The following is a 24,607-nucleotide window of genomic DNA, read 5'->3' as shown; positions in this document are numbered from 1 at the left end:
GGGCGCTCTCGCTCTCTCTCTCAAATAAATATTTTTAAAAAAAGGAGAGAAATTTTCGTTTTGTGACACTGACTAATAACCCTTACTACTTATGTCACCATTAGCTACATATTTAGTTAAGGCCAAAACTAAGCAGCTTTCTGGGGCTTACTTTTCCTGACTGAACTCACAAAAGACTGATATATGAATCAAAAGTTGTTCATTTTTTTATGGGCATTAGACCCAGTGACCCAAACACCCAGGAACCCAAGTAATTATGTGCAACCTCCTAGTATCGGCTGAATTATTCCTTAGGAGAAGTTTGCTTGGTAATCTAGCATTAAAGGAAGGAGAATCAGAGAGGGCAAAGGGATCTTCTGCCGTCCCATGAAGGCACATACACCCCCACTTCCATACATAATTGGTTTCTGAAAATGTGACTAACGTCGAAAGTAAAAAGTCAAACAAAAAATTTATACTGTCAACAGGGCACATTTGTTCCTAGGGAATAAAAAGGGTATATCAGTTGCAATTACACCTGCATTTTTGGACACAATCTTTCATGATATAGTTCCTGCTTTTCCTACTATATCCCCAATTTGATTATTTTTCTTCACTAATCAAAAAATATGCGTAAGGGGGTGCCTGGCTGGCTCAGCCAGTGGAACATGTGACTCTTGATCTCAGGGTCATGAGTTCAAGCCCCACAATAGGCCTAGAGCTTACTTAAAAAAAAAAAATGCTTGGGGCGCCTGGGTGGCTCAGTTGGTTGAGCATCTAACTCTTCCTTTCAGCTCAAGTCATGATCTCAGGGTTATGAGATGGAGACCCACGCTGGGCTCTATGCTAGGTGAGGAGTCTGCTTGGGATTCTCTCCTTCCCTTTCCTTCTGCCCCTCTGCCCTCCTGTGCTCACGTGCATGGTGCTCTCTCTCTCAAATAAATAAATAAATATTTTTTTAAGATTTTATTTATTTATTTGACAGAGACAGACAGCAAGAGAGGGAACACAAGCAGGGGGAGTGGGAGAGGGAGAAGCAGACTCCCCGCTGAGCAGGGAGCCCCATATGGGGCTCGATCCCAGGATCCCGGGATCATGACCTGAGCCAAAGGCAGACGTTTAACAACTGAGCCACCCAGCCGCCCCATGTAGGTGGGGGGAGGGGCAGAGGGAGAGAATCTTCAAGCAGACTCCCCGCTGAGTGCAGAGTCCCATCTCACAACCCGTGAGATCATGATCTGATCCAAAACCAAGAGTTGGTCACCCAAACGACTGAGCCACCCAAATGCCCCAAATTCCAGAATATTTTTCCCCCAAAAAAGAAACCCCATAGCCATTAGCAGTCACTTCCCACCCCAACTGCCCAATCCCTTAGCCATTGGTAACCGCTGATCTCTATGGATTTGTCTTTTCTGGATATTTCCCATGAATGGAATCATGCTTATGTGGCCTTTCATGTCAGGCTTTCACTTAGCATAATATTTTCAAGATTCATCTGTACTGTAGCATGTGTCAGTCCTTCATTCCTTTTTATTGCAGAATAATAATGTATCCGGAAATACTACGTTTTGTTTATCCATTCATCAGTTGAAAGACGTTAAAGTTGTTTCCACCTTTCAGCTATTATGAAAAATGCTGCATAAGCATTCAGGTACAAGTTTTTGTGTGGACCTATGTTTTCATCTCTCTTGGGTAGCTACCTAAAAGTAGAATGGCTGGGTCATATGTAAGTCTACCTTTAACCCTTTGAGGAACTGCTAAACTGTTTTTTTTTTTTATTAGTCACCATACAGAACCTCATTAGTTTTTGATGTAGTGTTCCATGTAGTGTTGCATATAACACCCAGTGCTCCATGCAGTTCGTGCCCTCCTTAATACCCATCACCGGGCTAACCCATTCCCCCAACCCCCTCCCCTCTGAAACCCTCAGTTTGTTTCCCAGAGTCCATAGTCTCTCATGGTTCATCTCTCCCTCCAATTTCCCCCCCTTCATTTTTTCCCTTCCTTCTCCTAATGTCCTCCATGCTATTCCTCATGTTCCACAAGTAAGTGAAACCATATGATCATTGACTTTCTCTGCTTGACTTATTTCACTTAGCATCATCTCCTCCGGTTCCATCCATGTTGATGTAAAAGTTGGGTATTTTTCCTTTCTGATGGCCGAGTAATATTCCGTTATATACATGAACCACATCTTCTTTATCCATTCATCTGTTGAAGGGTATCTCAGCTCTTTCCACAGTTTGGCTCTTATGGACATTGCTGCTATGAACATTGGGAAACATGTGGCCCTTCTTTTCACTACATCTGTGTCTTTGGGGTAAATACCCAGTAGTGCAATTGCTGGGTCATAGGGTAGCTCTATTTTTAACTTTCTGAGGAACATCCACAGTGTTTTCCAAAGTGGCTGTACCACCTTGCATTCCCACCAACAGTGTAAAAGGGTTCCCCTTTCTCCACAACCTCTCCAACATTTGTTGTTTCTTGCCTTGTTCAATAAATGGTGCTGGGAAAATTGGACAGCTATATACAGAAGAATGAAACGACCATTCGCTTACACCATACACAAAGATATACTCTAAATAGACGAAAGACCTAAAGGTGAGACAGGAATCCATCAAAGTCCTAGAGGAGAACATAGGCATTAACCTCTTCAACATCAGCCACAGCAACTTCTTTCAAGACACATCTCCAAAGGCAAGGGAAACAAAAGTGAAAATTAACTTTTGGGACTTCATCAAGATAAAAAGCTTCTGCACAGCAAAGGAAACAGTGAACAAAACAAAGAAGCAACCCATGGAATGGGAGAAGATATTTGCAAATAACACTACAGATAAAGGGCTGATATCCAAGATCTATAATGAACTTCTCAAACTCAACACCCAAAAAACAAATAAGTCAAAAAATGGGCAGAAGACATGAACAGACACTTCTCCAAAGAAGACACACAAATGGCTAACAGACACATGAAAAAATGTTCATCATCATTAGCCATCAGGAAAATTCAAATCAAAACCACATTGAGATACCACCTTACACCAGTTAGAATGGTAAACTGTTTTTCGAAGATGGATGCACCATTTTTGCATTCCTACCAGTGGTACGCAGGTTTCAACTTCTCCACATCCTCAGCAATACTTGCTATTATCTGTCTTATGTACTATAGCTATCCTAGTAGGTGTGAAGTAATATCTCATTGTGATTTTGCTTTACATTTCCCTAATGATTAGTGATGTTGAGCATCTTTTCATGTGCTTTTTGGCCATCTGTATATCTTCTTTGGAGAAATGTCTATTCAAAATCTCCACCCCTTTCCACCAGCTTTCCGTGCTACCATAATGATACACGTGAATGTCCTGGCAGATGCTCTCAAGAGCATTAACAATTCCAAAAAAAGGGGCAAATACCAGGTTCTTATTAGGCCATTCACCAAGGTCACCATCCAGTTTCTGTGATGAAGAAGCATGGTTACATTGGTGAATTAGAAATCATTGATGATCAGGGCACCTGGGTGGCTCAGTAGTTAAGCGTCTACCTTCAGCTCAGGTCATGATCTCGGGGTCCTGGGATCAAGCCCCGCATCAGGCTTCCTATTCAGTGGGAAGACTGCTTCTTCCTCCCCCACGCCCCCTGCTTGTGTTCCCTCTCTCGCTGTGTCTCTGTCAAATAAACAAATAAAATCTTAAAAAAAAATCATTGACGATCACAGAGCTGGGAGAACTGTGAACCGCTCAGACAGGTTAAACAAGTGTGGAGTGATCAGCCCCAGATTTGATGTACAACTCAAAGATCTAGAAAAATGGCAGAATAATCTGTTCCTGACCTGCCAGTTTGGTTTCATTGTACTGACAACCTCAGCGGGCATCATGGACCATGAAGAAGCAAGACGAAAGCACACAGGAAGGAAAATCCTGGAATTTTAGGGATGTAATACATACTTGGAAATAAAATGCTTTAGTGGACTCTGGTGCTTAAACACAAACAAACCGAAACCCCTTTACCCACTTTTTAATTGATTTATTTGTCTTTTTTATTCTTGAATTATAGGAGTTCATTATATATTCTGAATACAAGTCCCTTATCTTTGCAAACATTTTCTCCCATTCTGTCAGTTGTCTCTTCACTTTCTTGATACATACTTCTTATCACTACTATTGGTACTTTCATTTTTCTATTCACAGAATTTTTTAAGATGAGGTTAAGATGCAATAAAATACCTCTGAAACAAATAATACATTATATGTTAAAAAAGAAAAAGAAGATAGTAGGAAGGGAAAAATGAAGGGGGGAAGTCGGAGGGGGAGACGAACCATGAGAGACTATGGACTCCAGGAAACAAACTGAGGGTTCTTAGAGGGGAGGGGGTGGGGGGATGGTTTAGCCTGGTGATGGGTATTAAGGAGGGCACGTACTGCGTGGAGCACTGGGTGTTATACGCAAACAATGAATCATGGAACACCACATCTAAAACTAATGATGTAATGTATGGTGATTAACATAACATAATAAAATAAAATTTTTAAAAAAGATGCAATAAAATAATCAAGTACTTTCCCAATCATTGCTACGCTGATGGATATGGAGACTGCCTGTGCGGAAACTGAGCCACTTGCCATCCTGCAAGACGATGTCTCCTTCCCTAACAGGCAGCAATCTGAACTTGGGTACAATGGGAAGCTTAGGGGTGTCAGCATGTAATGGATGAACCTTTACTGTGTGCGAGACACTGTGCCAAGTGCTTTACAATATCACATGTGATCCTCACAATCGCCCCATCAGAGAAGTACTTTTATCATCCCATTTTACAGACGAAGAAAACGGAGACTCATCTAGTTCATGTATGTTGTCCACGGTCCTACAGCCAATGAAGGGGCAGAGCTGGAATTCCAGCCAGGACCTTTGCTCTCACCCACTGCACCAATAGCTACCATTGGCCAACAGCAATGTCTGTCAAGTGCCAGGCTGCAGACCAGAGCCAGAGCCAGGGCAAGCTTTCATAGGTCCTCAGCGAGATGAGGAAGACAAGGACAATGTTGTGGGGTTTTCATAAAGCTACATCTATTCCATTTAAATGACTGTCCTTGGGGCCCCTGGGTGGTTCAGTCCATTAAGTGGCTGCCTTCGGTTCACGTCATGATCCCAGGGTCCTGGGATTGAGCCCTGTGTCAGGCACCCAGCTCAGTGGGGAGTCTGCTTCTCCCTCTCCCTCTGCCCCTCTCCCTGCTTGTGCTCGCTCTCTCTGTCAAATAAATAAACAAAATCTTTTTTTAAAAAATAAAGTGATTTATTGAAAAAATGCTTACTGAGTCCTACTCTTGTTAGCCACCAGAATTGGAGAATTAGTGTTAGATGCACTGGAGCTACAACAAGCAGGACAGACATGCTCCTTGCCTTCATGGAGCTTATATTGAAACGGGGACAATTGCACATTGTGATGAGTGCTAATAAGAAAAGACACTGAATGGAGAATAGCAATGGACAATGGGGGAAAAAATCCTTTTAATCAGGGAAGACTCTCTGCAGAGGTGACATTTAAATTAGACTTAAAGGGAGCACTTTAGTGGCTCCATCGGTTAAGCATGCAACTCTTGATTTTAGCTCTGGTCATGATCTCAGGGTTATGAGATCGAGCCCCGCATCAGGTTCCGGACTGAGCCTACTTAAAATTCCCTCTCTCTCTCTCTCTCTCTCTCTCTCTCTCTCAAAAAAAAAAAAAAGATAAACTAAGACTTGAAGGATGGAGCCTGCTGTGGGTGAGGAGGAGCAGGCAGAACAGCATTCCAGGTGGAGGGAACCGCGAATGCAAAGACCTCGGGGTAGGGAGGAGTGTGGCTTATTTGAGGAACTTAAGGCAGAATAACAGAGCTGAGGCATGGGAACAGAGCCAAGAGATGGCAGCAGGCACTGTCAGAATGCACTGGAAAGCTGGTGAGGGGCCTTAAGAAGGGTGGAGCACGGTCTGGTTTGTATGGAGGCTACATCAGGAAAGAGTGTTTAGGGACCAGCTCAGAGGCCAGTGATGCACTGCAGGCACAAGATGATGGGGGCCTGAGCGGGCGCTGCCGCTGGCCATAGGACATGAGGCAAAGGGGACCGAATCTAAATATCCATTGGAAGGAGAAGAAAGTGCCTCGATGATGGGTGGGCTTTGAGTGGGGTGAAAGGAAGGGAGAAACAAGGGGGTACAGGCGGCACAGTTGATGGATTAGGGTATCAGAGAAGTTTCTAACTTGAACATCTAGGTCTGCGATGCCTCTGGAGCATCCAAGCAAAGAACTGAATGCTGCTTTCTACAGCTCAGAGGAGAAACCTCAGCTAGAACTGTAAAGTTGGGGGTAATCTACCCGCAATTTTAAATATCTAGAGGTAGATTCGGGCATGGAAAAGAATGTTACAATTACAGACTCAAGTTGCCCCTTATAAAACCTAGCTTTTATTAAAGGTTTTATGTTCAATTTACAAATCTTGTTATTACATTATAAATCTAGTGATTTTTCATGTAAAGATAAGAACAATCACTTTCACTTGTTCTTTGATTACTGTTGAATTAATTCTTAAGTTTAGTACATTCAATCCTCCTTAAACATTTAACAGACTTACAGCTTTAATTAACCAAATTTCCTTAGACATTTCAGACTACAAATTTAACATGCCTGATTTTCTCAAACACTTTAAATGCCCAACAGGGCAGACTTACAAATCTAAAAAGCAAGATCTGTCTAAGCACTTAAGCAGCTGTTGTAAATTAATTACCTATAAAGTTATAAATGTAGCAAAGCAGATTCTCTTGGCCGTTTCAAAGAATCTCAAATCCTACACAAAGCAAGGCAAGGATCACAGAAGCGCCTCTCGGTATTCATTTCTTCATTATCTGAATATTTATTTATATTTCCTTTCTGGAAGTAATGAATATTAACGGATTTACTCCCAAAGGAATCAGAATTTTTTTTCCAAATACTGCTATTTGGAACTGAACTACATAATAACATGGGGGGAGAACTTACGATCAAATATTCCTGGAAGAAAGACTATAGGATTGTATATAAAGGGTAGTTAAAAGCATATGTCCCCCCTCCTCAAAAAATTACACGGAGGCTGGGGTTATCAGTCTGGGTCCAATTAGAAGAGAAACCACACAGCAATTTGAACAGAGGAAAATTAATATAAAGTTATTAATTATAACAGGGGAACCATAGTAAAGGAGTAAAGAGAACTCTACAGAATACAGGAATAGCAGATAAGGAGCAGCCAATACCCCGGGTGCTGAGATAGAGCACCCGAGGAAAAGGCACCCATCCTCCTCTACTGGGGCGGGGAAGCTGGAGCTAAGGAAGCTGTGTGTATTGTAGTAGCCTGGCGCTGGATGCAAGCGGTGTTTTGAAAAAAGTATCTAAGGGCAATAAACATATGTGGGAAATGTAGAGCTCTCATCCGTACCAGTCAACTTTGGAACCAACATCACACACTGACTTGTACACATACCCAACTGTTTTTTGCTTATGTATCTGAGCTCCCCTACTAGAAGATATTCTCTTTTAGGACAAAGATTATGTTTTATCCTTCTCCTGCGGCCAGCCCTGAAATGAGTGTACATAATATGCTCAATAATTTATCCCGAATGCATGAACTCTGAGTGAGGAATTCTATTAAACTGTGCCTTTTTTTTCCATTAATTTTCATTCTATTTTGCCTACTATAAAAGCAATAAATGCTTATTGGGGAAAATGCAAAGTAGACCAAAAGGAGAAAAATATCAACCATAGTTCCACTACCCAGGAATAATTACTATTAGTACTTTGGTGTATATTTTATGCACAAATACTTGCTTTTTCGTTTTTTAACTTAAATGTACACACATCATATCCCATATGCAATTTTATATCCTGCATTTTTAACTTAACATGAATAGAGCACTTCTCCAACTTATCATCAATTCTTTGTTGAAGAGTCAATGATGAATATTATATATAGAAAAAATTTACATTGCTGTTGAAACTACCTTAAATGTGGAAAACATCACAAAATATCTCATTCTGAAGATGTTTACTTAACCACTTCTCTTGTGGAACTTGAGGTTCGTTTTCTATTATAAATAATCCTACAATGAACATCGTTGTTTAATATTTTCTCTGGTAGGCCAATTTCCTGAAATGGCTGTCCCACATGTGAAATTACTAGGCTAGAGGGTACACATACGTTTAAGGTCACTGAAGAAAATTTAAGATCACAGGGCATCTTCTTCTAAACATGGGAACCGGTAGCATTCCCTTTTTCATCAGGACACAAACCAGAAGCCTCTTCAATGCCAAGCCAGCTAGTACTACCTAACAGGTACACGTGCACACCTAACCTTCGCCATCCGCGCCCCCTCCCCACCTGACCCTACCCCCAAGCCCCTACCCCCGTCAATACTACCCATCCGTAAATGATTGTATGACAGAATGACCCTGGGCTAGTCCCTACGGGCCAAAGGCCCTCCTTTATCACCAAGCTACCCAGCGGTGGCCTGACTAGGGGTGCTAGACTAGATTTCCCTAAGGCCTTTCTAGGTGTGTGTGTGTGTGATGCCCTGGCGCCGAACCCCAAGCTCAGGGAGTTGGTAGGTCACCGTCACCTCGCAGATACACCGGGAGGCTTAAAGCAACAGAAGCTACAGCTTCCAGAGCTCCAGGGAGGGCTCAAGACACGGCAAGTCCTTCCCCATGCCGAGATTGGCCCTTGATCCTCCACCCCCAACCTTTTCTCCGCGTCCTCCGCAGCCTCTCCTCTTCCCCGGGGTTCACCGAGTCCACCCGCCAGACCTTATATTGACTTCCGATTTTTCCCAGCCGAGGGGTCACCCAAGCCCCCAGGGGTCTTCTTCCTCCCTCTCCTTCTCTTTCCGCGCCGACCAAGCCAGTCCCAGTCTCCACAGTCTGAGGTCTCCGCCACCCTCAAGCATCCGACTACCTCGCAATACCCGCCATCAGACCCTCATCATCTCCTCTGCACGTCTTTCCACGTATCTGTACCGGGTTGTCCCTCAGTCTTTCCCGCCTTGTCTGGCTTTCTGTCCTATTTCAACCACCCTACCTCCCACCGGTCTACAGGTCCTCTGGCCCTGGTTCTTCGGTTTTATCCTGTCTGCCCTTCTCATGACAGAACTTCTATCCCCGAAAGGTTCCCCCCTCAAATACCCCTCCCTACGTTTGTCTCTCCGCACCCCCGCCCACGTCTGTACTTCTGTACGCCCCCGAATGTGCTCCTCTGTTCCCGGAGTCTGGCCCTCGGTCCAGCCAGGCCCCTGCTCACCAACCCTCCCCCAGCCTGAAGAGTGTGCAGCCCCGTTCCCCGCCCGCACCCTGGTAACTCTTCCCTCTTCCACTTTCTCTACTTTGAACCCATCCCAGCAGAGTCCAGGAAGTAGCCAGGCGCCGGGGACTGGCGGCGGAGGCCCCCAATGGGGCACGCCAGCGGCGGCAACGACCCCGCCCAGAGAGCGAACGCGGCCAATGGCCGTGCGGAGGCGGGACTTCCGCTGTCCCGCGGAGGGCGGGGGAGCGAACTGTTGTGGTGCGGAGCGTTGGGCGGGCGGCGGCCGGGCGGCCCAGGGGCTGCCACGGGACTCGGGGCGCAGCCGAGCGGCTGCAGGGGTGGGGCGAGCCTGACGCGCCCCCGCGCCCGGGCGCCGCGGGTTCGAGGCCGGGCCCCGCGCGGGGAGGCCGCGCCACCCCGGGAGAGCTGCCCGGCGGCGAGTTTGCCCCGCAGCCGAAAGAAGGCGGGAGCCGGCGGGGGCCCTCGAAACCCCCTGGCAAGCCGGGCCCGGAGTCCCCGGGGAGCGGCTGCTTCCTGGGACGCCCTCCCGGACGCCCCCGCCGAAGGGTAACGGTTCTGGGCCCCCGGCAGAAGGCGCCTCCGGGTGACCCCCGGCGGGGCCCTGCGAGCCGCGGGAGCCAACCCCGGGGCCTCGAGCGGGGAGGAAAGGGCTTTCCAAACGCGCGGAGCCGGGGGCCGAAGGAGCCGGAGCGCGGCGGAGCGGAGCCGGGCCTCCCGGGCTTGGGGCAGGGCAGCGCCTGGTCTGGGGACGGACTCCGGGACCCTCGGGTGCGGGGGCCTCGGCGACCTGCCCCGCGGGGCGCGCGGCCGCGGAGTGGCCTACAGGGGATCCTCCCGCAGAGGGGCCGGCCCGGGGCGGGGAGATGAACGGCTTTAGCACGGAGGAGGACAGCCGCGAAGGGCCCCCCGCCGCCCCCGCCGCCGCCCCGGGCTACGGCCAGAGCTGCTGCCTCATCGAGGACGGCGAGCGCTGCGTCCGGCCCGCGGGCAACGCCTCCTTCAGCAAGAGGGTCCAGAAGAGCATCTCGCAGAAGAAACTCAAGCTGGACATCGACAAGAGCGTGAGTCCGCCCCCGCCCCCGCCCCTTCCCCTGCCCCCTTTGGGTCCCCGCGCGCCGCCGCCCTCCGGCCGCTGTCCTCGGCTGCGGGCCGGACCCCGGGGCCCTCCCTGCCCTGGGCCTCGCCGCCCTTTCTCTGCAAACTGGGGAGTTGCACTCGGGATTTCAAAGGCCGCTTCAGCGCAGACAGGCTCGCACTGGGATTCTGACCAAATCCGGGAGGTTGGGGGCGGGAGGAGGGGGGCTTCCGAGGACCTTTCCTGCCTGGGAAGATTTGACAACAGTTTAGGGCTTGTTGTATTGGTTTAGATATTGGGGCCCGGAGACCTGGGTTGATTCTGTTGGTCCACGAAGAAGCAAGTGTTGGGGAGAGGGTGATGAAGGGACCCGGCTCTTCTTCAACTTTTCTCTCCTTCTCGGAACCCCGTTATTCCTTCAGAAAAGGAAAGGTGGCAGTTACTTCCCACCCCCCACCACCCCTGCCGCGGCCTCGGCTTCTGGGCTTCTGCAGAGGGTCACCGAGTTCGCTGCTTCGCATGCAGCTGTGGGGAAATGGGATTTTGAAGGATGTGGCAGAAATAAGGCCAAGGCCAGGTCTTGGGAGGAGGCTCTTTGCAACCCAGGGGACGGGGAGGAAGAAAATCAATTTTCTTAGGGGTAGCTTCTGTAGAAAGGCTTGGGGAGGGGGCTTTAAATTTGAATAGAATAGCCCTGTGTTTTGTGCCTAATTATAGTAAAACTTTTCCTGTTATATTTCACCACTTCTAGTTAACAATTCTAAGGATGTGCCTATTGTCAACCAATTAAGAACTTTTTAGTTTGACATCTGTTGCTGCAAGCCTTAAGTGGCTGCCTTGTGATTAGGAATTGGAAATGAGTTAAGGGGGTATTTAATATTCAGGTAGAACTGCTAAAAGCTCAGGTGGTTAACATCCATTCTCTTTTAGGACCAAAATTCCACTGTTGGGGGAAATTAGAGATTGCTTGTTAAACTGAAAGGACATGCACTTTTCTACTTTGGATCTTACAGTTGAAACTGAGGCCCAGAGATAAGAAGTGACAGAGCCAAAGTCACACAGTGACTAAGAGGCTGGTTAATTTCTTAAACCCATTATCTGACTGACTTCCAAGCCCCATGCATAAGCTTTGATGAAGTCCTAATAAATAAAGTCTTCCCACCTGTTCTTCCAGGCTCCTCCCTCCCACCCCCAATTTTTTTATTTATTTTTTTACGTTAACAATTGCAGTACCTTTGCCACTCTTGAAAGATGCTGTTTTTTAAAATGGCTGGGGGTGAGTTAATGGCTTTCTTACTACAAATCTCTATCAACGAATGAATGAAAAGAATTCATCAGAGAGCAAACAACTGGCTAGACACTAAGGTCCAGATTAGGACACGTGTTGAAACGAAATGCCTAATTCTAACACAGCAGTGAATTCCTCCTCTTGGAAACACTGCCTACCTTTCATGTAGGTGGTTGGGAGCCTTTACTTGAGCAGCTTATAATATTTTCCTGTCCTTAAAAAAAAAAAAGAAAGGAGGGAAGGAATTTCCAGTTCTTTTAAAGCCTTGGATGCCATGACATGTGAACAATTGTGTCGCTGCCACTGGGGCACCATTTACCCAGTGACCCCGCTGGAGAACCTGTGCTGAGCTGTGTTGGTGGTTTCACACACACTGTCTACAAGAGAGGCAGCAGGAGCCTCGCTCGCCCTGGAGTTCCCCAAACATAGTGCTTCTGGAGGAGGAGTGTCTCAAGGTGGGATCACTCAGTATGTTTCAAGGTGGTGGCGCAGAATCATTTCTGAACGGGATTCTACCTCATTCTCACAGGCTTGGGCAGGAATTCAATTCTGAGTAACTGCCATGTTACAGGAATTTTTAGCTGTTGCAGAAAGTTAAAACAGAAAAGAAAAACACTGGAACCGTTGCTACCATCCTCCTTCCTCCACCTGTAGCCCCCAAAGGCCACTGAGCTCTGAAATTTCTGAAAACCAGTACGTACTTGAAAATGGTTAAGGAGAAATAATGACTATTTATCTTGTAAAAGGGCCTAGCAGAGAACCTTTTTAAATAATAGCACCAGAAATCCAACTCAGGCAGCTTAAACTCATTTCATGTAGACATTGGCCATGCGCTATGAGTTATTAATATATAACATGCTTTCAAACATTCCTCCAATTGACATATTTCTGCTTTATTCTGGAGAAAAGTGGAAGTTGAAAATAGTATAAAGAAAATGCTGGGGTAGGAAAGGACATGCACAAGGGGTCAGAAGGCCTGGGTGACTGACCAGATCATAACCCCATCTGTGTGGCTTCTGTTTATCTCCGTAGAAAATGAGATTGGGGCCAGTGGGGTTACACTGGTGATTGCTAAGTTCTCTTCCATCCAGAATTCCATTATTCTAGTGTCCTGACCTGAAACCTCCCAGCCACAGCTTCAGGAAATCACCTCTTCCACCTGTTCTCCTACCAAGTGTGTCCCTCTATGAATTTGAGGAGCTGCTTCATCTCAGAGTTCGCATGTGGAACTAGCTAACAGGAGGGCCAGCTTCCCATCAGGGAGGGATAGTATGCTTTCTTCCCCGGTAGCAGCATGTCCGATGCACTGTACATCAGCTAGGAGGGATTCGTTGGGACGGTGACACTGGCTGTGTCCTAAAGTCCTTTGGCAGAGTGGATGCCGGCAAGGCTACTTGAATTTGTGACCATATGTAAAAGGTGGCTTTTGCTGGCCGAAGCTGCTCTCAGACAGGAGGGACCGCGTGTGCTGGTACAAGTACGCTTAGAGAATGCCTGCTGTCTGCAAGATGCGGCCACAGTATAAACTGAAAAGTGCTCCGGACTCACTAATCCAACCCCATGGAAGTGCTGCTTCATTGGACTAAAAAGCAGTTTTCATTATTTTCTCCATGCAAAGATCTGAATTAATTGACGCTGGCTTCCTATCAGCTTAGTTTTGTCTTTAAGAATTTAAGGAATAAATTCAAATTCAGAAGGCTCTCAAGAACATTTGTGTCCATCTGTTCCAGTGTCAGGACCCCCAAGTCATTGACACAGGCACTTTGTTTCTGTTAGGGTTTTGAGTGGCTCCCCCAGCCCGCACTAGAAAGTCGGCAGTAGCCTCCAGCTTCTTTCATGTGGTTTCTGGGAGAAAGAGACTTTCTGCATCTCTTCCCACTTCTCTTTGTGGACCAGATGTGTGGTGATGCAAGGAGTATTATTCTGATACACAGGAATAAAGTTTTTCAGATGTCGTCCTACAGTAGGAGCTGTTGTCAGTGTAAAAATAGGAAGTCCTGTCTACCATTACCACAGTCCCTTCTTTCCTCCTTCCTGGGACAGGACAGTGCCTTCCAGCCCATTGTAAATTCATAACTCCTGTAAGTCACATCACTCTCTGCTTCAGAAACCTTGGGGGACTCTGTCTAGTCTGAAGGAAAGTCTAAGCAGTTCTCGTGCCCCCACCCCTGAATCTCTTGGTCATCCATATTTGAAACTCTTAAGTCTTGGCTCGTCTTCCCATCTGGAATGCTTCCCGTCTACCCATAAATCCTCCTGTTTAGTCAGGGACCTCTACACTGACTATCCCAGCCACAGGCCTCTCTCCCTTGGCTGAACCCCTGCCATTTATTATCTCTAGCCTTCAGGGGGAACTTAGTTTATAAGCTGTTGCCCGGTGTGATGGTAGTGTTTGTGTCCCTTTGTCGGCTTCTTGTTCTTCACCTCAACAGTAAACTTCTGGAAACTAGGGCCTCCATGTTGTTCTTCCTTCTGTCTCTCTAATGCCTGGCAAAGAAGAGAAGCCCCATAGTTCGGTAGATACCTGTTGCTGTTCCCATGGAATTGGCAAGTCTCACTTTAATTTGCTTCCCATCAGGTAAGACACCTGTATATCTGCGACTTCCACAAAAATTTCATCCAGAGCGTACGAAATAAAAGGAAGAGGAAGACAAGTGATGATGGCGGAGATTCTCCTGAGCACGATACTGACATTCCTGAGGTAAAAGTCAAAGAAGTCCGCCTGAGAAAGCTGGAAGAATGGATTCTAATGTGATCTTTATCTCTGGCCTGGTCCGCTTTTTGGATTAAGAAATAATTTTAGTCCCCTTTGTTTTGCTGTGGTTTATCTGAAAAGTGCATCATAGAATCATGGTAATATTGGATCTGAGAGCTGAAAACTTAGAAATCAGCTGGTCTCACTGCCCCATCGTTTTACAGACAGGCACAGAGCCCCGAGGTCACACATAGAGTTCGGGACCTCTGGGCCACTGCCCTTTCCACTAGGCCCTACTGCCTTTCCTCAGGAAGCCCCTGATACATTCTTGAATATAACCACAATGTCAAGTTTTTTAAAACTTCTTTTTGCCTTTAGAGTTGGAGACTGAGCTTGTATGGATTGGGGGAAGTTACTGGCCCTCTGTTTTCTGATCTGCAGAATGAAGGTGTACGTTGTCAGTTCATATCAGCTCTGGTCCCTGGTTCCCCAGCTCTGGTTCCCCAGGAGCCATTCCAAAGTCAGTTATACGGGCCCAGGGTTTCTCAGCCCTGACTCTGCTTTGTCGTGGGGGCTATCCTGTGCATCACTGAATGTTTAGCAGCATCCCTGGATTCTGCCCATTAGATGCCAGTCACCAAAGTAGTGACCATCAAAAAATGCCTCCAGACATTAGAGGATGTCCTCTGGGGGCAAAACCAACCCTTGCTGAGGACCATTGCCCTGGACGATGAGACCTAGGCTTCTTGAACCTTCAGGGTGCCAGTGCCTATTGAGCAAGGCTACAGAAAGGAGTATTGGATTTTTTTTCTAAGTTGTTTTCACTTAAGACTCAGCAGAAGAAAACCCGTTTGTAATGTACATTGACTATTTGACACGTGAATATTTCATAAGGCAACCGCCTGTTAGCACTCAGAGTGGAAATGACTGCGTAGGAATAGAAAGAGTAGGCGGGCCTCTGCAGATGTGGAGAAAGCCTTTGAAAATATGGTCCTTTCCCTCTGCCCCTCCCTGTATCCCTTTTTCTGGCATTGGTTTACAGTATTTTTCTATTGCCTTCAGCATTGGTATTATTATTTCATAAAGAAATGGATGTATTCAATTTCAGTGCTTTTTACAAAAAAAAAAAAAAAGGGGTTTGAGGAATGTTTTGAAAAGAATGAAGGACTTTGGTCCCTCATATTGATCATTCATTTTGTTTTTAAGTGCTCTCCACCTGCCTGAAGCAAGAACATCTCTTTTAGAGGCAGGTAAAAGCAGCCCAACTTTCTGGGCCTTCAATACTTAATGACTGTGCAGCTTTCCTCTCTTCCTGTGTTAGAAAAAAAGGGGGGGTCCTTTCCCTCTGTTATCCAGTCATTTGCAGGGACCCCAACCTAACCTGCTGATTTGTACATTCACCATGGTAGCTTTCGAGTTTTCTCTGGAGAGTTGTTCAGGGTTCTGACACCTGAAGGCTGAGCCTAGGGAAGAACTCTGGGAACAGGAGTACCTCCCGCTGTCCTATCTCACGCCCCTCCATCTGGTCTGCTACCAAGCTCAAGCCTGTCTTCCTCCAGGATGCCTGTCTGGGTTTACCTTTGCTCCCCATGCTTGGTGTCCCCCTCTGGTATCACCAGCTTCCAAAGCTCAACTTGAGCATCTCATTTCTGATCACGGCTACAGCACGGTTGCCTACAGCCCCCATCAATCTTCCCTACAAACCACCACTAGATCCGTCTTCCTGAACATCACCCCCCTACCACCTATGGTCGCTCCTTCTGCTTTTCAAGACATGTTACCCTCCAGTCTCACCTTTTAAACCCATCGTGATTGCCTATGACACCCGAGTCTGTCTCTTCATCTCCTGGCTTTCTGTGCTCATGGTCTTCTCTCTCATTCCCTAGTCTAGTCCTGTTACTTGCCGCCTCTCTAAGCCCTGCTCTCCTTAGCTCTAAGTTTCACCGCCTCCGTGAGCTTCCTGGGACCACCCCTCCCCAGCTAGAACTCTTTTTCCACTGTTTTGTTTGGTTTTTTTTTGGTTCTCCCAGCCAGTTATTAGTCCTCATGGACCATTTCTAAGACATCTCTGTAGTCCTCTTCCCCCCTCCCCCCGCGCCCCTCCTAGTGTAGTGCTGGGCACGAAGTGTGCTCCCGGTGAGCCGTGGCTAGTCAGGTGATGGATAATGTGTTTCTCCTCTTCTCTCCAGGTTGATCTGTTCCAGCTGCAGGTGAACACTCTACGGCGTTATAAACGACACTACAAATTGCAGACCAGACCAGGCTTCAATAAGGCCCAGTTAGCAGAAGTAGGTAGACAAATTGCACTGCAAAAAGAGAGAGCCAGCATTGTGCTTCTGATGGTGACCTTGGTTCTCCCTGCTGCTACGTGTGTCTGTTGATCATAATGCCCTGCAAGTAACTTCCTAGTTCTGCAAGTAACTTCCTGTTCCTTCTCTCGTACAGTCTAGAATCCCACACCTGTAAGACCTGGAAAGGCCCTCTTTCTATAAAAGAAACCATGGCACTGAGAGAGGAAAAGACTTGCTTAAAATCACACAGCAAATTAGTAGTAGAACTGAGCCTTGAATCTCCAGACTCCTGATTATAAGTTCTGAGTGTGCTTTTGTTTGTGCATTTGTTTGAATCTTGTTTTGTAAGATTCCATATAAATATGGTTCTTCCTGCACATCCAGTGTGTCAGATTAATCACCCCAAAACCTTTGCTCATATTCTGTGGGAGCTATTCTTTTTCTTTAGTTTTTCCTTTGATTTCTTCTCTGATGTTGGTAATGGAAGTATTTATTATAATGAATAGAACCCAAGAAATTTTTCTCTTACCCTGAGCTCTTAGTACAATTCAGAGGGGGAGGAATGCTCTATTGGCCCTTATTTGAACATACTGACAGCCTGGCTTGATACTTCTGTCCTGTTGGCATTTGTGCGGGTTTCCTCTCGTCCCTCTTTTCTCAATGTGCTTTTCTGCCTATTGTTGAAAATACGGAAGATGGAAAAAAGAACAACAGAATGCTACCATCCAGAGGTCACCACGCGGTGGTGCTAGTTCTCGGACTCTTGATCTGTCCTAGCTCCCTCAGTCCATTCAAAGATTTCCTTAAAGTTTGACAGCCCCGTTGGTTTTTGGTCTTTCCTTTAGGGGTTTCTTGCTGATCCATCATTTTTTCTTAAACTTCCTTCCCCAGCATCTAGATAAAACAGAGATCGAAGAGCACAACTCTTTTCTACTTTAAGGTCACATCACCCATTTGGCAGCATTCCCCTGCTGAAAGGGATGGGATGAGGTGGGGCAAGGGCAGACCTGCATTATCAGGACTTGTAAAACCAAGCCAAGTGTCATGTCAGGAGCACACAGTAAATGACGAATTCTTTTTCGAATGTGATGTGTTTTTCAAGTGGCAGCTATGTAGTATTTAGATGAGTTCTTGGGTCAAACACTTATATCTGTCCCAACTGGCTATTCATTTGACACAGTTTTAAAAAGACGCTTTTCTGCCCGGTGGTGCCAGGGCCTGAGAGCTGGTGATGGTAGCAGCTAGCCAAGCAGAGCCATCCCCACCTAACTCCTCCTTGGGGGTGCCCTTGATATTCTGCCATGATGGACAGTTAGCTGCCACTGAAATAGAACTGCACCTTGTCAATGTTGTGGGTTCAAGCGCTGCTTTTGGAAGCCTTGAAACCAAGTCACCCAGCCGCCTGGGAGAGAAGGGCGTCTTGAGTTCTGCAGCACTGAGTTCTGCAGGGATCATAACCCCCTCCCTAGCTCTGGAAGCTAACCCCTGCTTCGTCTTTTGCACAGTTCAGAATTTGTGGTCCTGATGTATACGATGCTTTAATGGACTCTGGTGTTTTCCCCCACGCAGACTGTCAGCCGACACTTCAGGAACATACCTGTGAATGAAAAAGAGACGCTCGCCTACTTCATTTACATGGTGAAGAGTAACAAGAGTCGGCTGGACCAGAAATCAGAGGGCGGCAAACAGCTTGAGTGAGGATCAAGTGCATCAAGGAATGAAGTATAATGCTGAACGCACAGGTGAAATCTACGTGTAAGCCCGTAAAGACTGTTCAATTTTATTGTAAATAAAAAAGTTTGAATGATGAATACTGTAAATCTTTTTGGTCAGGAGGATTATATTCTCATGTTCAGCATGTGCATACAAAGACTTTCTCTTAAGGCAACTACCGGACTGAAAAAACAAGATCGCTGAGAGATTTAAAAATGATGTATTGCAGCATTCAACAACGCATTAAGTCAATTCTACCGGAAATGTGGGATAAAAAATATCCTGGTACTCACCTTGTACGACCACTCTGCCTTGTGTGAGGTATAGGCCTGGAAGAGCAGTGGGGTGCAGCTAACCAGAGAGGCACGAGTAGACCCCAGTCTGGTGGGCACAGTCGTGCCCTGCTTTGTTGCCGGCTGTGTCGTTGATCAGCAAATCGGTTTGACAGTGGTCTCCCTCACTGGCCGCTGCCCGGCACACAGTAAGCACTCAGTATGGGTGGCCGACTGCCAGCCTGGTAGCATCTGCTTCACACCTCCAGTTAATGAGACCTTTGCCATTTCTGTGGCTCACCACTTAACTTCTAGAATGTGGAGGAAATCCTGATGCACCAACAGGAGGTTTCTCATCAGAAGAGGATTTGAGGGCAGTCGCAGGCACCAAGCTATGTTGGCGGAGAGGTTCCAGAAACACTGATGCAGGGGCCCTCACAGGAGATGCAGCTCTTTGTACATCACTCTGTGCTTTACTCTTTGGGGTGAAATTATAAAGTATGACTTCAGTCATCCTCCTAGGCCATAAATACTTTGATAAATGGAGATATTTAGTGATTTGGGGCTCGTGTTTTCAGAAATACTAATCCTTAGTTCACAACCACCAAGAAAACTGCCAAGGATCATGTGATTCCTGCTCAGAAGTCCACTTCTGGGATAAAAGGTCTGACTGGCCGTGACTCCGTGGGCTTGGGGTCACCAGCAAATCATGGGTTTGAGCAACAAAGGTCAGTGCCATCTGATACTCATTTTTGTGAGCCGTTTACCTCCCTCAGGGGGGCCGGAGATTGCTACAACAATTTTTTTTAAATATGAATAATTACCTGATTTTTTTTTTTGCAGTTCAAAAACTCAGATTCCTGTATCTTACCATATCAGAGCCAAAGTCTCCTTTGAAAACAAAGCTTTATATCCAAAAGTATGCTTTTGCAAAACTTTCTAAAGCGTGCGCTAGGGGACAAAGGGTGTGAATAGGGGATGGAAGAAAAGACCTTGGATTCCGGGTTCTGACCGTCGTGACACATGTTGCGGTCAAAAGTGTCATCTTCTTACTCAGTTTTAATTGTCAGTGCTTTCTTAGGCCTTAAATTATAAAAGGAGCCGTGGATGGCCTATCCCGGCAGAGAGTTTTAATGTCTCGTAAATGGCTTACTCTGAGCATCAGCACAGAGAAGTCCGAACACAATCCCCGCTAAGCAGGGCGGTGCAGTGTCTGAAGGCTGGGTTCTGCGGGGCAGAGAACCGTGCTGTCTGTGGATTGGGGACAGGCCACCCCCTCACTAAATTGCAGTGTGTTCCATTGCAGCAAAGCGTGCACCAGTGTTCAAAAATCATGTCTAGCAGATTGCAGCCTTTTTAAATATGTATAAACGAATGTACATAGAACATATTCTAGGCTATGAGGCGATCTTATTTTAATACACCCAGCTGTGGATGGCACATCAAGGTGCTCTCTGAGTGTTTTTAGTCATTCAGATTCAGTATGTAGAGACTGTCTCACTGCTTATAGCTGAAGGATGTTGATGTGCAGACATCAAGAAGCTCAAAGTTCTGTTGCTTATATAGGTTTTTCTCCTGAGAGACTGAGTTAGAAAGTCTTGAAGGCATCAAACACCAGGTCCCCTTTGTCAAGGGGAGTGTGTTCTCATCGGGCCACAGTTTGGGGGGCAGATGGCACCTACAGGTGAAGGCATGGGTAACCTGCTCTCTGGAAATGTCCATCTCTTACTGAGAAAACGTATCTTTCTGACGAAGTGAAAATCGCCGATGTGTAGGTCATGTCACTATTTCTCTAACAGCAAATCTGTTTCCCAGTTGAGGGAGACAACAGTACATTTCTGTACAAGAAGCTGTGGTGTTGGGATCCATCTGTTCCCGTGTCTCTAAGAATATTTTTGTTCCAGTGTGAAGCCTGGGGAAACGCTCACCTTCAGCCAGATGCTCTGCGCACCTGAGTCCACCCTGCCACCTTCCCTCAAAAGAGAGGTGCTTTTGGAAAATAGAGGCTGTGGGTATCTTTTCAACTTTTGAAAACATGTCATATGAGAGAAAGGACAAAGCTATATGAACTTACGATTTTCTTGTGTGCAGAAATCTGTTCTTTCATCAAACCACTAAGCCACTTGCCTTAGCCTCTTCTGCAGTTTCCCAAGGCTTCATCTGTGGGCAGGAGACTTCTGCCTGTTAGAAATGGCTCTGAAGCAGTGGAGTTTGGGGAAAGCAGTGTTCATCTTGGCTGCCTACATTTTTATACACCTGCCAAGGACTCTTGCGCTTCTCTCCACCTATAATGTTGCAACATTGCCTTCTCTCCTCTTGGTGCTCCTGGGCAAAACTGGAATGGAAATCCAGAGCTGACCTTGTCTTCTTAAAGAGTACGGTTCCTGCCTCGGTCCGGCTTGGTATGGTTCTTTCATATACCCTGAAGATTGTCACGTGGAAATGCCAGTATCCTGCCACTCATGTTGCTTCGATTTAGGGTTTTAAAAAAACAAATGGACAAACTTCTTATTTCAGCAAACTCTTAGGTTGGCAACATCACGGGAAAAAGCTCATAGCCGAATCCCACGAGAGATTGAAACCAAAGGCGTCAGGATTGGCATTGTAAAATGACAAGGAATTTCACTTACGTGTTAGAGCCACCAAGTTGTCAGAAGTTCCTGTCGTAGCTAAATACTCACTGCTAGGCTTCCAGAGAACAGATATCAATAATCGTTTGCAGCTGGAATGTTGCATCTAACCTTGGCATTTCAGCTGCTTATTTTGTGGGAACTTTTTGGTTAATATCCCGCAGGACAACTGCCTGGTGGAAGGGAGAAAGTAGGAGAGGGTACTTACTCGAGGGGTCTTGTCTGTTGAAATAGGCTGTCCAGACCATGGATCCCAGAGAAATTGCTTCATGGAAGTCACCTGAAGGCTCTCGGTCGTTATGATGGTGAGATCCAAAAGTTGGGAAAGGGTCTTTAAGTCATCAGTCCAGTCTCCCCACAGGTGCTGACATTCTGCCTACAACTGTCCCACCAAGGGTTTGAGCAGTGTGGGCTTAAACACCTTTGAGGTCAGGGAACTCACTACCTCCTGGGGAAGCCTGCTCCATCTCTATAAACCTCTGGCTTTTCTGTGTTCTCTGTCATTTCCATCTTAGTCTCTGCCCAGCAGGGGCCGTGTGGAACAAGTTGTTCATCTTGGTCAAGGACCCTCATTGCTGGCACTGCCCCGGGGCACGGCAGTTGTCTTTTGGAAGGAAGCAGCTAGCAGATAGATATTTTGGTGTCCTGGCTGTCTTTCCCCTTTAGTATAGGTCCACTTAGTTCCTTGTTGAAGGATGTTGTGGAAACCCCATCAGCCTGGTTCTCCCGTGTTCTTGTGGAAGCTGATGGAGGGGGTCAGGGAGGAGGGGATGCTATCAGCCTGATTAAAAAAAATAACCTAAGAAGGGATGGGGCCCTAGTTCTGTGCTTGCCCCACAAAAACTGATGCTCATGTCACTTAGGAAAAGTTTTAGCTAGGAGATTGTAAAATACTGCTCTGTGTGGAGTTTAGGGGCTCCATGGCTGCTGAGAGCTTGTACCTTAAGATTTCTGCAAGTACTTCTACACATTGTTTTTATGGAGAAAACAAAGCTTAGGACCTTGGGGGAGGGGCACGTCACATGTCTCTGTGTCTAAGAAGTGCCATATTTTCAAGCTGGAAAGTCTTGTTACTCTTGCCCCATCATTCATTTTGAAGACAGGAAACTGACATTGAGGACGACCTGTCTGAGTCACGGGACACTGTCTGGACTAACCTCCTGTCCTTCTGACCTGTCCAGAGCTCTTCTCACTCTGACTTGCACATGACTCGAGTCCTGTTCAGAGTAAGCTGCCTTCAGATATTTGCGACCTTGCCACTGAGCAGAGAGGTCCCCAAGGCCAGCCTGGCTCCCAGGGCCTGTGAACCAACCTGCTGGACTCAAGGCTGTGTGACACGATCAGGAAAGCAGTTGAGTTTTGCCAAACGAACATGAGGGGAGAACAGAATTAGCTGATGATTTAAGACCAGAGTTCAGAAGTCCTGGCGGGAGGTGTAGTGTTGTCCTAGAATGGAAATTCTCATGAAATGGGCTTGCTCTGAGATCTGTTGGTCAGACTTCTGCCTTACAGGTGGTCCTTTGGGCTTGTGTCATTCGGTCGGCCCTGAGTCCGACAGACACCACTCTGAGGCCCCGTGATTCGCGGCCTCCCAGTCCCCATTACTGGGCTCGACAGTTCAACCGAAGGACAGGTGAACTCGAGATCATGGCCCGGGAAGCATGGTGCTTTGGGGCGCCTTTTTATTCCCTTCATTTCATTACAGACCGTTTCCAAGTTCAAGGTGAGGAAGGGTAAAGTTGATCTGACGTTTTGAGGTGGAGTTTAGTCTGGGGCCCGGTGGGACCTCTTCCTAAGGTAGAAATGTCTACACGCCGTTATTTCATCTAGCTTGTGTCCTAAACCACGAAGCCTTTGGTTGCTCTCACTCCATGAGCACCTCGTCACCAGGGGTGGAGGGTTGTGCGGGACCCCTGCTGTACGTGTCTGCTGTCCGTGATGCCCATCGGAATGTTTTCGCCGTGTGGGTTTGTGTTGCATTTTGTAACTGCCTTATCAAAAAGCAAGTGCCCTTCCATTCCAGGCCTCCTCATATTGTACTTGTTTCCTGCCAAATTCGGAGGATCATTTGTATTTTAATTTTGTAATCTATGGCTCTGTACTGTTGAAAGGCTCTCAATTCTGTGGGGTCTCCTTAGTATGTATGTGACTTTTCATGTTGCAATATCACACAGATGGGATGGCCCGACTTTCGCTCTTAATAAACGATCTGAATGAGTAACGAGAGACACATTCTGTTGTTCTCCTTGACCGTCCACATGGACTTCGGATGCTTTCACTTCCGTATTTGGCCCCAGGCTGTGTCGTACAGCGATCGGTGACGATGGTCTTTCCTCCGGGCTCTGAGTACTGGCTCCCACGTTCCCCCCTTCCAATCCCAGTGCACAGCGAGTGAGCTTAGGTGGCGAGGCTGATTCCTGCTCTCTCACTCCTGTGGAGAGAGACTGAGGTGTCTGACCGCCAGAGGCTGGAGCCTGAATGCTGCAGAACATCCCAGATACCCTGAGCAAAAAGAGTTTGCTCGGGGTCTGTAGGTAGCCATCTCTATGGACCCTCAGGAACCTGGCTGGAGGACTGCAAGCCGAAATGCCTGTGGGGGGCAGCTGGGGAACACAGGTCCCTCCTGAGGGCAGTCGCTCCTCAGCTCCAGCCTGTTGTCGCCACGTGGGGATGCCAGCCCTGTGTGGCCACTGCTCAAAATTTCACAAAAGGACCTGGTCTAGATTATCTAGATTATTAATGTTCAGATGTCTCAAAAACATCTCTCACAGGATGTGGACTAGTGTTTCTTCACATACAGTAGAGGCTTGCTATTTAGAGTTGGTTCATCATCTGAACACTTGTTAGAAATGCAGAACCTCTGCCCCCCTCGCCTGCCAACTGCCTACTGAGTCAGGTCCGTGTTTTAACAAAGTCCTCAGGCAAGTCACATGCTGACGATGGGGCTACCTGACTGCGTTTCTCTGGTGGGGGCCCCTGAGGCCACGGGGGGGGCGGGGGGCGCGGTGAGGCCCTTGCCCAGCTGCGCCTCGGACGCCAGGCTTTCATTTCATGTCTGCGCCTTTAGCGCCCTTCTGTCCTCAGCAGAATGGAAGGGAAGCAATGCAATGAATGTTTGTCTTCGTTGTCTTTGTTAACTAGAGAGAATACACGCTAGCTCTAAAATTTTGAAGGGCCCACCCAAACGGACAGCACAGCTCCTCCCCCTCGCCGCCCCCCTCACCCCCAGGCCACTTCCTTGTGTGGAGGCTGCCTCTCAGGAGGCATTTTGGGGGGCAACGAGGGTGGGGAGTCCCGGCTGTCCCTGGGAGCCTACAGGATTCCTGGTGGCTTGCTGCTGAAGGATGCC

At 47.1% G+C, this 24,607-nt stretch overlaps 1 protein-coding gene across 1 annotated transcript; it reads left to right on the top strand.

The window, feature by feature from the left end:
- The first annotated feature begins 9,530 nt into the window (after positions 1-9,530).
- Positions 9,531-23,484, top strand: SAP30L (SAP30 like). Its single transcript, XM_025867176.2, has 4 exons — positions 9,531-10,355; positions 14,236-14,358; positions 16,542-16,640; positions 18,213-23,484. Exons 1-4 carry the CDS (start codon positions 10,158-10,160, stop codon positions 18,339-18,341), a joined length of 549 nt encoding a protein of 182 aa, XP_025722961.1. The 5' UTR covers positions 9,531-10,157; the 3' UTR covers positions 18,342-23,484.
- Positions 23,485-24,607: the final 1,123 nt, after the last annotated feature.

The sequence above is a fragment of the Callorhinus ursinus genome, unplaced genomic scaffold (genome assembly GCF_003265705.2).
Source record: "Callorhinus ursinus isolate GAN/ISIS: 27379988/994484 unplaced genomic scaffold, GSC_fseal_2.0 scaffold3, whole genome shotgun sequence".
Classification (NCBI taxonomy): domain Eukaryota; kingdom Metazoa; phylum Chordata; class Mammalia; order Carnivora; family Otariidae; genus Callorhinus; species Callorhinus ursinus.
Note: the sequence above shows the minus strand (reverse complement) of the source record. Positions and strands in the feature narration are given on the sequence as shown.

Excerpts from the sequence above, each read along its gene's own strand:
- SAP30L (XM_025867176.2), top strand. The coding sequence starts at position 10,158 with ATGAACGGCTTTAGCACGGAGGAGGACAGCCGCGAAGGGCCCCCCGCC. Across the intron at positions 10,356-14,235 it reads AGCTGGACATCGACAAGAGC|GTAAGACACCTGTATATCTG; the intron begins GTGAGTCCGCCC and ends GCTTCCCATCAG. Across the intron at positions 16,641-18,212 it reads ATAAGGCCCAGTTAGCAGAA|ACTGTCAGCCGACACTTCAG; the intron begins GTAGGTAGACAA and ends TCCCCCACGCAG.